Raw genomic sequence first — 15,305 nt, forward strand, 5'->3', positions numbered from 1 at the left:
AACAAAATGGACGTCTCTGGGAGAGCCTCATTCAGTCCCCTGCACTCACCACAGCACCAAATGGCCCTGGCCGGTCTCAAGGGGTCCCAGATGAGCCCTTGGTTAATCCCACATACCCTCTATAACAGTGTATGGGACCGCTGTCACACGCTCCTTCTGTGTAAGAGGTTGAAGTGGTCGGTTGGGCTACTTGAGGGTTCGGTCACAATTATTACCACTTTCTCTCACTGAGTTGTGCAATTTGATGGGAAGTATCATTTATGAACTTTTTAAATGGTTTATTATGCTATGGCGAAGTATCTGCTTCAAAAAGATAGTAAAGTTATGGTAAATGTTTCACTCTTTAGAAACTTGTAGGATTAAACATCATGAAACTTTCCTCAATGGCTTCTCCTTATACTTTCCAAAGCACCAGTCCATCCCCCTCAGTGGTTTCTGTTGAGGACAGGATTCAGTAGAGTAGAGCCCTCCTGTATTTCCCACAGTCCAGTGCACACCCAGGTACACAGCCCACAGAGCTGCACTGTGGGTCCTAAGTGTGCATAACGTGGCAGCCATGATCCTATTAGCTGCAGCAAAGGCCTGGGGGCAGCCAGGCAGCCATACGCTCAGCAGCTGCAGCCAACGTACTGTCGGTCGACTGGAGAAATCTCTGCCATTACACTACGAGGGGGGTTACACAGAGGACGACGATCATCAGGTTAGCTTGGGCTGACGCTGAGCCTCGGTTGGGATGATGACAGAGAGGATCAGAGAGGTGGTGGTAGGTCATCAATGGTTAACTGTTTTTACTAGACACCCCAGGAGAAAACTAGAGAATGTTGCCGAATATGCTAATGAAAACTTACAAACTATGATGAAAAACTGTAATACAGAAAATCTAGGTCTGTTTTTTCAACAGTAAATCTACTTTTGAACACACTTTTTCACTTTGGCTTTCGTAGCGTTAAATTAATAGAGGCAAAGGCCCTCTGCCAATTAAGATTTGGCTGGAGGCAGCAGATTCTGCACTCCGAACTAACTTTCTCCTTTGATCTGCTTAAATAATGGCTTTTCCAGCAGGTTCATTACACCATGCTAATTTCTATTATGATCCATTAAACCAAGCCCCCTCCTCGTTGTCATAACCGGCCCAGTGAGCACTGCACTCTATGGGGGTAATGATGGATTTGGGCAGCCCTCTACCATCCTCCCTCCCTCCTTCCATCCTTCACTCTCTCCTTATTCAACTACCCTGTCCTTCGCTCCATTCAGAGTGGCTCTATTCAGCCCAGGGAAAAAGCCGCTGTAGCAGCAGCTGGCTGTTCTTTGCTTCAGGTATAGAGGGGCATTGTGGGGCTGGGAGCTCTCTGCATGAGCGAGCCACAGCCCTCCAGTCCCATTGAAGAGTGCCAGAACCTCATATTCACCAGTCCCACTTTGTCAGAGTAGAATGGAGGGATAACCATAGTTTTTTTTCTTAATTTCCAATAGCTATACAAGTCCTCAACAAAGTCTTCCTAATGAGTCTTATTCACGTTAATTCATTTCACTGATAGCATGTTATTGGGGCCTTTTTTGGCATAAACTCAGTCATATGTAAACTTATTACAGCAAATTACTGACATTGGTTCAGCAAAGAGGAGTGAGAATCTCAATTTGTATGTCTGTGCAAGTTGTCTATCCTGTCAGACTGGGATGGAACACATCACACAGCACAGGCAAAGCTGACCAGCCCTACTGCTAGAGCTAACACAAGCGCTAATTACCATTTCTCCACAGTTAATGATACACTTAAGATAATATAATGATGTCATATGAATTACTCGTAAACATATACAACACACACAGAGGGAGAGGCCATATGTTCCTTTGTGGAGGTAAATGGGGATCATGTTACTTCAAATAAATTGAATTTTCCACCTCTGGCCTGTACTTTTATTGAGCATGTTTGAAGGCATAATTTAATTTATACCCAGGGGTCATTCTGATTTAGCTTGCTTATTAAACTACTTAGTGGATTTGTAAACACTCTACCAATGTGCAGTCAATGGTGACGCAAAATTAGAATATATACTTATTCTTAAGTGTTTATAGTATAAATGTATTACTTTCTCTACCCATAGTAGGCTAGGCAGAGAACTGCACTATATTGAACCTAGCTTTAACATAAAACACCTGTAGACATGATTTTCCTGTGTTTTATATATATTTCCACAATATGACTTTGGAATAATACAGTGAAATTGTGAAAATTATGATAATGCCCTTTTAGTGTAAGAGCTTATTTGAAAAGACCGCCTGAAATTTCAGCCTGTTTTGGTGGGAGGGAATTTTGGCCTTCCATGGTGACATCACCATGTGATAAATGAGTTAATAGACCTTTAAGAAAGAGAGTTCCAAACCTCTCTGCCAATAACTGCTTATTTTCAGTTTTCCCCTCCCCACTCAAACCACTCCCAGACAGTCATAGCAATATTCTTGCTTGAGAAATTGTTCTTTGCTAAAAAGCTATTTTTGTTTATTTTCGACCATTTTAAAGGAAAAATCCACGCAAAACCACTCATTCATATAATTTACAGTGTTAAATAACACTAATATATCAGAACAATATTTTTGTGATCAATTGTTTCATTTTGTCGTTATAATAACGTTGGTAGCAACATAAATATCATTGTGGAAATCTGTTGCAGCTCAAGTCGACTACAAAACCCACAATGCAGTGCTCTCTCTATGGGCTGGCTTGGTAGCTAGCTAGGTAGCAATAATACTAAAGTCAATATCAGCATGTGAAGTAGCTAGTTAGCTGTACAATCACCTAAACAAACTGCACTATCAGTCACACCATGTTCAACCTGCAGATCGATGTGCCTCAGAGAATGGAGTCTGACATTCGCAACAGAAATGCAGGGGCACCATGCAATGCACCCTGGACTGAATAGGCAGACAAATATTGTAGGAGACATGTGTTACACCCTGTATTAAATGACATTTCTCCAGGTAGGAATATTGCAAAAATATGATCAATGGCTCATTCAAGAGAAGAACCTCACGTGTTATGACATCGGCCAGTATTGAAATATGACAAGTATGATAGACGTTTTCGTGATGTAAAATGTGTATTCTTATTAACTTACAGTGTAGTGAGAGCGGCTTTATCGCAATGCTATGTCATACCAGCTGAATTTATGCCTGCTTGAACGGCAATAGCTCAGATACACATGAAAACATTAAATGACCCAAGGAATAGATAGAACATCTCTCAGAGATGGACAAAAACAATATAACATTCAAAATGGGTGAATCATTCCTTTAATTGAAAATAATCACAGTAAGGCACTTAATTGTTAACCAGAAATGATTTCATATCAAATCAAATTTTATTTGTGACATACACATGGTTAGCAGATATTAATGCAAGAGTAGCGAAATGTTTGTGCTTCTAGTTCCGACAGTGCAGTAATATCTAACAAGAAATCTAACAATTTCCCAACAACTACCTAATACAAACAAATCTAAAGGGGTGAATGAGAATATGTACACGCAAGTATATGGACGAGCGATGGTCGAGCGGCATAGGCAAGGTGCAATAGATGGTATAAAATACAGTATATACATGTGATGTGAGATATGTAAACATGATTAAATTGGCATTATTTAGAATGCATTGTATAAAGCGACTAATGATCATTTTATTAAAGTGGCAGTGACTGGGTCTCAATGTAGGCAGCAGCCTCTCTGAGTTAGTGATTGCTGTTTACAGTCTGATGGCTTTGAGATAGAAGCTGTTTTTCAGTCTCGGTCCCAGATTTGATGCACCTGTACTGACCTTGCCTTCTGGATGGTAGCGGTGTGAACAGGCAGTGGCTCGGGTGGTTGATGTCCTTGATGATCTTTTTGGCCTTCCTGTGACATTGGGTGCTGTAGGTGTCATGGAGGGCAGGTAGTTTGTCCCCGGTGATGCGTTGTGCAGAACGCACCACCCTCTGGAGAGCCTTGCGGTTGAGGGTGGTGCAGTTGTCGTACAAGGCTGTGATACAGCCCGACAGGAAGCTCTTGATTGTGCATCTGTAAAAGTTTGTCAGGGTTTTGGGTGACAAGCCAAATTTCTTCAGCCTCCTCAGGTTGAAGAGGCGCTGTTGCGCCTTCTTCACCACACTGTCTGTGTGGGTGGACCATTTCACTTTGTCTGTGATATGTACACCGAGGAACTTAAAACTTTCCACCTTCTCCACTACTGTCCCGTCGATATGGATAGGTGCGGTGCTCCCTTTGCTGTTTCCTGAAGTCCACGATCATCTCCTTTGTTTTGTTGACGTTGACTGTGAGGTTATTTTCCTGACACCACACTCCGAGGGCCCTCACCTCCTCCTTGTAGGCTGTCTCGTCGTTGTTGGTAATCAAGCCCACTACTGTTGTGTCGTCTGCAAACTTGATTATTGAGTTGGAGGTGTGCATGGCCATGCAGTCGTGGGTGAACAGGGAGTACAGGAGGGGGCTGAGTACGCATCGTTGTGGGGCCCCAGTGTTGAGGGTCAGCGAAGTGGAGATGTTGTTTCCTACCTTCACCGCCTGGGGGCTAGCCCGTCAGAAAGTCCAGGAGACCCAGGGCCTCCAGCTTGATGATGAGCTTGGAGGGTACTATGGTGTTGAATGCTGAGCTGTAGTCAATGAACAGCATTCTTACATAGGTATTCCTTTTGTCCAGATGGGATAGGGGAGTGTGCAGTATGATGGTGATTGCGTCGTCTGTGGACCTATTGGGGTGGTATGCAAACTGAAGTGGGTCTAAGGTGGAGGTGATATTATCCTTGACTAGTCTCTCAAAGCACTTCATGATGACAGAAGTGAGTGCTACGGGGCGGTAGTCATTTAGTTCAGTTATCTTTACATTCTTGGTAAACTGAGACATAAACTGAACAAGTTCCACAGACATGTGACTAACAGAAATGGAATAATGTGTACCTGAACAAGGGGGGGGGGGGTCAAAATCTAAAGTAACAGTCTGTATCTGGTGTGGCCACCAGCGGCATTAAGTACTGCAGTGCATCTCCTCCTCATGGACTGCACCAGATTTGCCAGTACTTGCTGTGAGATGTTACCCCACTCTTCCACCAAGGCACCTGCAAGTTCCCGGACATTTCTGGGGGAATGACCCTATCCCTCAACCTCCGATCCAACAGGCCCCAGACGTGCTCAATGGGATTCGCTGGCCATGGCAGAACACTGACATTCCTGTCTTGCAGGAAATAACGCACATATCGAGCAGTATGGCTGGTGGCATTGTAATGCTAGAGGGTCATGTCAGGATGAGCCTGCAGGAAGGGTACCACATGAGGGAGGAGGATGTCTTCCCTGTAACGCACAGCGTTGAGATTGCCTGCAATGACAACAAGCGCAGTCCGATGATGCTGTGACCCTCCACCTCCAAATCGATCCCGCTCCAGAGTACATGCATCGGTGTAACGCTCATTCCTTCGACGATAAATGTGAATCCAACCATCACCCCTGGTGAGACAAAACCGCGACTCGTCAGTGAAGAGCACCTTTTGCCAGTCCTGTCTGGTCCAGCGACGGTGGGTTTGTGCCCATAGGCGACATTGTTGCCGGTGATGTCTGCCTTACAACAGGCCTACAAGCCCTCAGTCCAGCCTCTCTCAGCCTATTGCGGACAGTCTGAGCACTGATGGAGGGATTGTGTGTTCCTGGTGTAACTCGGGTAGTTGTTGTTGCCATTCTGTACCTGTCCTGCAGGTGTGATGTTCGGATGTACCGATCTTGTGCAGGTGTTGTTACACGTGGTCTGCCACTGCGAGGATGATCAGCTGTCCGTCCTGTCTCCCTGTAGCGCTGTCTTAGGCATCTCACAGTAAGGACATTGCAATTTATTGCCCTGGCCACATCTGCAGTCCTCATGCCTCCTTGCAGCATGCCTAAGGCACATTCACGCAGATGAGCAGGGGACCCTGGGCATCTTTCTTTTGGTGTTTTTCAGAGTCAGTAGAAACTCATAGCGAAGCGAACATCTCTGTCGGCACCATACTACTTGAGATGAAAACGGAGCTTTAAGTACCTTACTGTAATAGATTACTTTAAAGGCCCAATGCAGACATTTCTATATCAATATTAATTAATTTACCACATGGTGATGTCACCATGGAAAGCCTTACACATGCAAACCTGCTGATTAGAAGCTCAGGTGTAGATTGTATTTTCAACCAGTAACTATCAGGAAATAACACTGATAAAATTGTTTTATACAGTACTTTTACAGTGCTAGTTGCATCAGCTGAATTCTGACTGCACTGGGCCTTTAAGTCTTTCTTGGGGCCTATGAAGCACAAACTTGAAGAGAGGGACAGAAAGAGAGAGAGAAAGTCTTGGCACTAATGCATTCGCACTAAAAGCACAGAACAAAGAAAGCTCCCAGACAAATGCTGGGCGGCCACGCTACACAGAAGTCACCTTTCAAAGAGCTATTACATTCCTATCCTGGGACAGAACAAAAACTGCTCCAGGCCATCGCTTCAAGGCCTATTAAAACAAACACAGTCAAATAAACAAATAAGTCACCCGTTCTCCTCCCAACCGAATCCTTGACTCAACCAGTGCACTGTGTTCAACTTTGTCTGATGTAAGGACATGAGGGACGTACGACAGAGGTAAACATCTGTTGAAAAGAAATGGAAACAAAACTGTAGACACAGCCCTGTTTTCAACAATGGATGCCTTCACTGTAGTTGACATTGACTGAGGTACATGAGTAATAGACAGTGTTGGAGTGTATGCCACGCCCACCCTTCAGTGGAGCAGGTTGGGAAAAAGGAGGAGGAGGCATAGCTCATTGCCTTGCGCCACTGAGCAGCAAGCCCTGGCCAATGACAGCAACTTGGAAGAACTGAGTGAGATTTACTCACTTCATTAAACAAACAATGGTGAGAAATGTAAATGTTAGTACACACTTTCAATAAATATAAAAAAAGAAAATCCAGCCATCTTGTTTGGACACCTGGGTGGGGAGTGGTTGGTTGTGTGGAACTCATTGCACCACACTAAAGCCTTGTCTATTCAGGACGCTCTTTGTTTTCACCCTCCTCCAGCGACAGGTGTTAAGTTCATGACCTGTGTGGAATACTTGTTTCTGGTTTTCTACAAACAGAAACATCTCTCAATACACTGACCCAAATTGGACAAGTTGAGAGCGTATACAAGAGATTAAAAGGGATAAGTGAAAGATATAATAGTCCCTTTAGCAGAGAGTGAGTGCTCAAAAGAGTGCAACTGAAACTTGCACTTCTTCCCAAGAGCCCTTAACTCTATTACTGAGTGTTGTCCTTTCATATTTCCACCTACATCTGTGTGCCTTTGCTTTCCCCGCTGCTCTCTCTTAGATCACGCATTACGCCACTTAGCAAACGGCCTTGTATCACAGGACATGTCCAACTGTCTATGCTACCCAATAGCAAGGCATCACGCACACCCATTAGCCATCCAATGAGAGTTTGATGCCTCGTTTCACACCTCTCAATTTTATTGTTGATGAAAGGCTCAAGCAGATGGCTTGTTATCTTCGAAGACTCCTGTAAGACAAGCGTGACAAATCATTCTGGGCCCCACAATCCCCCCTTCCAGCCTCCGTCCCTCAATAAACTCTGGAATAATCTCACAATGTGAAAAGTATTTAACACCAACAAAATTCTCCTCAGCACCATCCTCTCCATACCAAGTCCAAACATCTTTATGCATTGCACCTTCTTTTTAATTGCCTGGCCTGCACTTCCCACTTTCATCCCATTCCAGCTGCGCAAACGCATGGTATGGTTGGTGTTAAACTATCAAAATAAAGAAAATCGCACACTCCATGTATAATCTCCCAGCAATTTAATGGGTATTTACCAACGTTTCGGCATCACTGTGCCTTCCTCAGGGTAATGTCATGAATACTTGAACCAGGTTATGTAGACACACAGTGCAATTAGTGTAACCAATGACAGTGGTGAGAGGTGTGTCATAATGATTAAGTTAATTAAATTGAATTAGTGAAACTGTTAAAAAATAGTATATGGCATATTAAATATATTATGCTATTGTTATTGTATAGAAACATAATGGAATATTGTACATCATATGTACACCATTGGAATGACGTACATCATACGTCAACATACATTATTGTTTCCTTCAATTTCACATAATTTCGTATTTCATTTTTGTGACATGTAATATTGGTTCAACCTTAATAAATAATTAACATCATCAACAGAGGGAACATATTAGGTGTACACTAAAAAGCTGTAAAAAATGTTTTTCAATATATAAGACTTGTTCATTAAGGAAAATGTGTTCATAAGAAGGGCCTGAGATCAAAGTCAATATTGGTTGGTGTTGGTGTTAAAAACATCCATGCACACAGAGAGAGAGAGAAGGAGCTTCGCTCATCTAATGCGCTCATTACCTCCTTTACAGCACACTCTCATGAGAAATTCCCGTCCACTCTCCCATCAGTCAAACTTCACAGATGGGGGCCACAGGGAAAGAAGTCCAGTTGTGGTAGCTGTTAATGCCTTCCTCACGCTGTGGATCCTCTCTCCCTGAGACCGAGCAGCCACACTCATAAATCAATCCGTCAATCCATTCAAAGTTGTTCAGGCTACATACATGTATGGAGGATGGTGTCATTGTCTTGTGTTGTGATGGAGTGAATTTCACATTATTTTCTTCACAGCATGTAGTAATTCAGCACACACATTTACAGTACGTGTATTCAACAAAGTGTAAAATATCTGGTGAGCTATCTTTCTATCTTTTTAGTTTATTTGGTACATTATCTAGTGATTGTTACATTTTTTGTACAATGAATAACATTTAATTTGATGGCATGTAGACCTTCACTGGGCAAAGGTGAATTATAACTCTGTGAAATAATTCTACTAATATTTCATTTGTTATCAACAAGATTAACTTTAAGGTTCAATTTCACAGATCCTCATGCGCATTCACAGCTGGTACAGCAGAATTATGACTCCACAAGTCACACAAAAGTCATTTGCGCACCAAATCATTGACAGAAGCCCCACCACCAGATAAACCATATTGGAAAACATGTCAACAGTATTCTCAAAATAGACCACCAAAATACCTGATCTAAATGCCATATCTGTTAAAATAACATTAAAATGCAAGGCCACATATTTCAGATGGCTGTGATTGTATCCCCTCAACCGCCCATAGTTTCAGTCAAAGAAACATCAGGGACAACATGCAACAAACACCTCACCCCACCTGTGGGCTAGCACACTGTCTATGCAAAGCTCAATACTTCTGATTCAATGTGAAGCAATGTGAAACCTAGAACTATTAATTGCAAAATGAAAAAGGAACTCATCTACAGAACCATCTGCAGTGCTGCAGGTGTGAATATCCATGTCCCCAGTGTAGTGATTCATTAATTGCATGACAATTCAGGACTTCAGGATCCTAACATGTAGCAATAGCTCATACTGAGTTAATCAATAGGACCTGTAATAGCCACAAAAAAGTAAATGGAAAAAACAGTTCACAAGACCTAAAGGCTGACAAGTTCAACAATTTATTGCAGATGTGCATTTTGAGACAACGGGCGGACATGACTTCACCATTTGGGAAGAATTATGCGCTATCATGAGCCCCATTATAGGACACCTCTGAATCACGTAAAGATCATTTTGAATACACACTCACAACTCAACTCCAACTAAGATCTTTTCTCCTTTTTAAATGAGGAAAAGTTCAACATCATTGCAACAATAATGGATTTTACATTTTGTTTGTAAACTAAATGGTAACACTACTTATACCTGTATAATAACAATGTAATTACTATAGGACAGTCCCTATGTTAATAACAAACAAAGCTCAACTCCCTTACTTTGCATTCAATGCATACTGAATGAGGTTATATGGTATTAAAGTTAAGGGACATCACCCTGGGCGGGGTGATCCTCAGTAAGGGATAAAAAGGGAAAACACCATCTTTGTACTGAGTGTGTTACTTGCAAATTACTGTAAGTGTATACTCCGGGTTGCAATCCTTATTAAACAAACTAACCTCTGATCAAAGAAGTTTCCGGTGGTCACTTGTGTGCACATAGGGCAGAATTCCCTTACAATAGTATCAGAATGATATACAGTATTTGCAGCATTTCCACTGCTATCTATTACGGAAGGCTATCATTGTCCGATTATACGCTTTAACCTGGTCCTTGTCACTTTAAAGCGGCACTCAGCAGTAAAAACAATAACATTGCGTAATCCCCACCCCTGGTTTGGTAAAAAGCTGAGGGATGGGGCTGGATAAATTGTATCACTCTCCAATTCCTAGATATCAACATGATCGTTTTAACCATGTTTTGAGGCTACATAGTGTGTGTTTACATTTTCTTTGTTTACAAACATTGGAGTAAAACAATCTTATATTTTGGGTTCTGATGGGGTACGACAATTGAACTAAACTCATGAGGCCTTTATAAGTTATATTAGTCGAGAATCAATGGGTACATATCGTTAATGTATAAGTCCCAAAATGTATGCAGCAACTGCTGATTACCCCTTTAAGACGCCGTGAGCATGAAAGGAGGTGGTGCGGTTTCACACCCGGGGTGAGAAACATGGGTTGGGTCAACGACTGGTGAGTGACAGCTGGTCACTGGCAGTCGAACCGCCTGTAGAATCCTAAACAGCCAGTGAGATTAGGAGTTTACCGTTCCTCAAATTTGAACAGCCAATTGCAAGGGAAATGGGAGGTTCCCTTGTGCATCCAAAGTGGGACTACTATCGAACGAAGAATGAAAAAAGTAAACTAAATCCAGAAGAAACAACTCATAGTGGATACAGTCTGAAGTTGGGGACTGAATTTGTTAATAATCGGACAGCATCTGATAAACATTTCCTTGGCTCTTCAGATATCATAACGCGTCGAGTGTACGGCGAAGTTGGGATCAATTGGCACTATTAGCAAGGTGTTTCTTTTTTTTGGCGTTTTGCAAGCGTCATAAACGAGAAGTCAACGATAGTTTTCGGCACTAAACTTTGGCTGCTACATTTGCATAGCAATGGAACATTGTAACACAGTCCACGTTTTAGCCAACATTCCAAGCCCGCGATGAAGAGAAGATACGTTTCAACGTTTATTTTGAGTGCCGAGGCAACGCGCATAGGCTAGTATTTAGATAATTTGTCCATTTATTCTAGGAAAATGTGTGTGTCACTTGTATGTTTGACATGCTGAAAGTTGTATTGAAAATGTGGAGCCGCCGTTGATGTTTGCCATATTCTTTTTGCCTATTATTTCAATGTTTGCCAAAACGAATCGCTCTGCCAAGAGTCCTCGTTTTCAGCCTTTTATTGACAAGTTCTACTTGCATTTATTGATGTTTACTTGACAAGTTTGTAGCCTTATTGCTAAGTAAACCGTGATTGAACTTTGATTTCAGACCACATAGGACACGAGGAGAAAGTTGGACTGATAACTTGTTTTAAATTATTAATTTGGAAGAGTAGACCTATTGTCTACACCACAAGTGTTTGTTTTTACTTAATTTTAGCACAACGCAATTGATGTACTATAACAGACCTCACTATCTCTAAAACGGTATCATATTTCCAATTTGAGGAGAGATCAGTGGCCGCTCGATTAAACTGGATACAAAATGGCGGCGCCCCTGGAGCGAATTGGATCGGTTTCTCACTATGGTTTTTATTTAGTATTCTCGCTGGAACTGTTAATCAATTACGGTTTGAGCTCAGATTTACCATGTGCTCAGAACTGTACCTGCAATGGAGATTCTGTGGACTGTAGTCATTTGGATTTGACAGATACACCGCTGGACCTGCCGATTCGGACAGTTTCCCTGTAAGTAGATTCGAGCTGCCGTATTAATTGACCACCCTATATCAGGATAAGATACAATGTTGCCGCAGGGAACGCAGCCCCCTTTACTGTCGGAATCTTTGTTGCAAGGACATAAATTAATATTTCAATTCACTTTTATGGAGTTGTAACTTGCCTGATTGCATGCTTGTCTTATTACTTTGTAGCCTATGCCTCACATCATTGCGGCACACCAGAACCCAAATGGGCTTTTCATGCATGGACAGCGGAATACGGATAATGTCAAAACAGCATCTTTGTCGATTTGTCATTTCCACTGAATCTGAAACTACTTAACAAGTTGCTTTCAGTTGTTATCCCCTTCAATAATAGGCTTTATTGACGTATTAGGCTACTCCCCACCTCTGAATAGGCTACTTCAAGGATGACCAAAAATGTATACATTTGGGAGGAAATAGCCTATATAACTAAATCGTGTCAATTAGGAAGATAGATTTCCAACAATCTAAACAATATCTACTTAGGTATTTGGGCAAATAATTTTTACAAGGAAATTGACTTGTTTAAATCTCATTGGATTTCAACCTCTGTGTTGTCTTAACATCACCTCATAAATAGATTTGACACTTACAATATTAGTCCTTAATCCCCTATTTGGTTCTGTGGCCGTGGCCCACAAATTGGATTTCTAGTAAAGTAAGCTTGTATTCTCAAGACATCATTGGCCACAATGGGGACACAGTCTGCAGGTTTGTTTAGGAAATGAGCCAATTGAGAAACATTTTCTTGGAATGTGTCTTGAAATTGAGAACATTTCAGTCCTCATCCCATTGAAATGACACAGGTTGTATATAGACAAGTTACTTTTTTTTCAATCATCATTTTGGCTCAAGCCGCAATGGGACCACTGTTTCAATGGCAATTGTGACTCCTCAAGGACAATTCAACTGTTTAGCAGGAATGTTGAGGAGAGAGATATTTATACAAGTCTTTTTTTGGGCTGGGGGGTTAAAAAGTGAATCTTCTCAGACTCCCAGGTTCCTGCTTGAGGCAGTTTGTCTTCCCCTGGGAAGTGAGGAATGCATCGTTTTAAAAGTCCTCTAAAATGTGAATAATGATGCCTTATTGCCCTCTAGCACCACAGTGGTGTTTATGGCATAATGTAACACTGATGCATAGGTATATAGTACTATACTTTCTTCAACACCATTACTAGAGCAATGGGGACAAGTTTCTCATCTGGAATGGCTAAATGCTAACATTGTGGTGTGATATCTGGTGCCTGGCGGATCATGTCTAGACCAAATATATAGGTTAGCCTACTTGTTATCTGTAAGTACCTTATTGGTCAAGATTAAGCTGTGACATACTCTTGTTTTCAAATTGAATGGTTTTATTGCATTGAATTAATCTGTAAATCACTTAAGCCGTGTATTTCCCCACGTTTGTAGACGCCACAAAGGAGACTTTCTTCTCTGGTTTTCAATTGAGACTGTATGTGATCCCATTAACTCGTATCCCAGTTCATTTGACTTGTTGGAAGGAGGAGATGCATTCGTAGGTGGATATTTCAGTCTGTGTGAATTGTCTGTTTACAAAACGTGTGTGGATGGGGGTTGGGCACAGGGGAACTGCCATTCACTCTCGCTCATTACAAAGCATGCACTTTTTCCCCTCTCTTGGCACTTCAAAAAGCTGGGCGTTTAAAAGTTTACTGCACACATTGTGTAGGGAGAGAGGTGGAGATTAATGGGCAGTCATTGTGGACGGCTCGCTGGTCGGCTGGAGCTACCTCTATAATTTATGATCAAACGGATATGCCTCATGGTTTGGCCTGGTCTGAAGAAAGGTCCACAGAGACTCACTCAATGCATCACGTAAGGAAGGAGAACATTAAACAAATATATAGGTTAGCCTACTTGTTATCAGCCTTCCCTGTAGCTCAGTTGGTAGAGCATGGTGTTTGCAACGCCAGGGTTGTGGGTTCGGAAGAAAAACAGGAAGAAAAAAAATGTACGAACTGTATGCATTCACTACTGTAAGTCGCTCTGGATAAGAGTGTCTGCTAAATGACTAAAATGTAAATGTAAAAACATTTGATCAACAAATACCTTTTATCCTCAATCTTAATCTGAAAATGATAGAGTAAAATATGATAATCTCATAAATCAGGTCTACATTTATTTAAATTAATTTCAGACTGGACTATACTATGATTTTGGATCTAAACTTTAAAATAAAACCCTACTAGGATTAATTGAGATCCTAGTTTTAGACCACTATGTAAGTGTCCAGTCAAGCCATGCTGGGTTTCACACCAAATGTTTGTCTCTCAACCTCTGGGGAAAATGTGCCAAGTGAATTAGTGGGGGGAATAAAGTGTCCCTGTTATGTTTAGACCTGGCCTGGGTGGATGCTAGCAGTAGTAGCGGCCGGTCAGTCAGTGTGGTGGGTAAGCGGACATTACTGTTGGGTGTCTATAAAAACCAGATTTGTCCAGCTCACAGTGAGCTGCTCTGAACTGGCGCTTCTGTAGCAGAATGCCATTGTGTTGGTTAGGACAAGATGGATGGCTTGTCATGATGGCTTAAGTTTTAAAAATGTCTGAGGTCCTAGATATCATTTTTTGTAATACTCATTTAAATTCTTGAACTGTATAAAATAATTACAATAATTACAGTATATGAAGAGAATGAGAGATGTATGTGCTCATGAACAAATAGTGACTTGCTGTTGTGGTTATATTTGATATGGGCCTATATATAGGCCTAGTGTAGTGATGACAACTCCTACAGTAGCATGGATTTAATAGGGGTAGATGGGGCAGAGACTGGGTGCTCCTCTACAGTATATCCGTCAGTAAGAGCGAGAGTTTTCTGAGGAAACTCTGGGCACAGCTTGGTGAAAAATGGAGCCATAATGCCTTCCAGTTGTCAAAATAGTTTCCCTGTTCTGCCCTGTTTTTACAGCTCCCCTGTGACACTGCTGCCTTGATGGAGATAGTAGGAAACAATTGGGTGTTGGCATATTCAGCCAAAGGGAAAGCAGAGGAGATTGATCTTACAGGGAGAGCTGATGAGGCATTGAAATTGGCGAGAGTAACCACTGGTTATTTAGGGAGAATGTTAAATGGTTAATATACTGTACTTCAAGAGATTTAAGGGTATTCTATATTTTTGCTGTTGCCTTCTATTAAACGTATTATAATCTAGTGGTAATTATGCATGCCCATAAGGCTGTTAACACATCACGAAGATTGTTCCCTGGATAAGTGCTCTAGTAGTTTACTGATGAATAGCCTAATGATTCCCATTGCAGGCTTCCTCTCACTCGGTGAGAATCTCTCTCTCGAGTGGTGGTTTGACTCGTTTGTGGTCACTGTAAAGTGTCTTTGCCTGCAATGCCATCCGTGTTATGGGTTTTACCGTAGTAAATAAAAGCATGAACATTATTAACA

The 15,305-nt window shown here is 41.8% G+C and overlaps 1 protein-coding gene across 1 annotated transcript in view; it reads left to right on the forward strand.

Annotated features, from left to right (window-relative positions):
- The window catches only part of LOC115207196 (leucine-rich repeats and immunoglobulin-like domains protein 1), a 68,749-nt gene that overhangs the window by 15,547 nt on the left and 37,897 nt on the right, over positions 1 to 15,305 (forward strand). Inside the window, exon 2 of the mRNA XM_029774170.1 lies at positions 11,101 to 11,174. Within this exon, the coding sequence (XP_029630030.1) occupies positions 11,101 to 11,174 (74 nt within the window). The remainder of the gene's footprint in view (positions 1 to 11,100; positions 11,175 to 15,305) is intronic.

The sequence above is a fragment of the Salmo trutta genome, chromosome 14, assembly GCF_901001165.1.
Source record: "Salmo trutta chromosome 14, fSalTru1.1, whole genome shotgun sequence".
In the NCBI taxonomy this organism is placed as follows: domain Eukaryota; kingdom Metazoa; phylum Chordata; class Actinopteri; order Salmoniformes; family Salmonidae; genus Salmo; species Salmo trutta.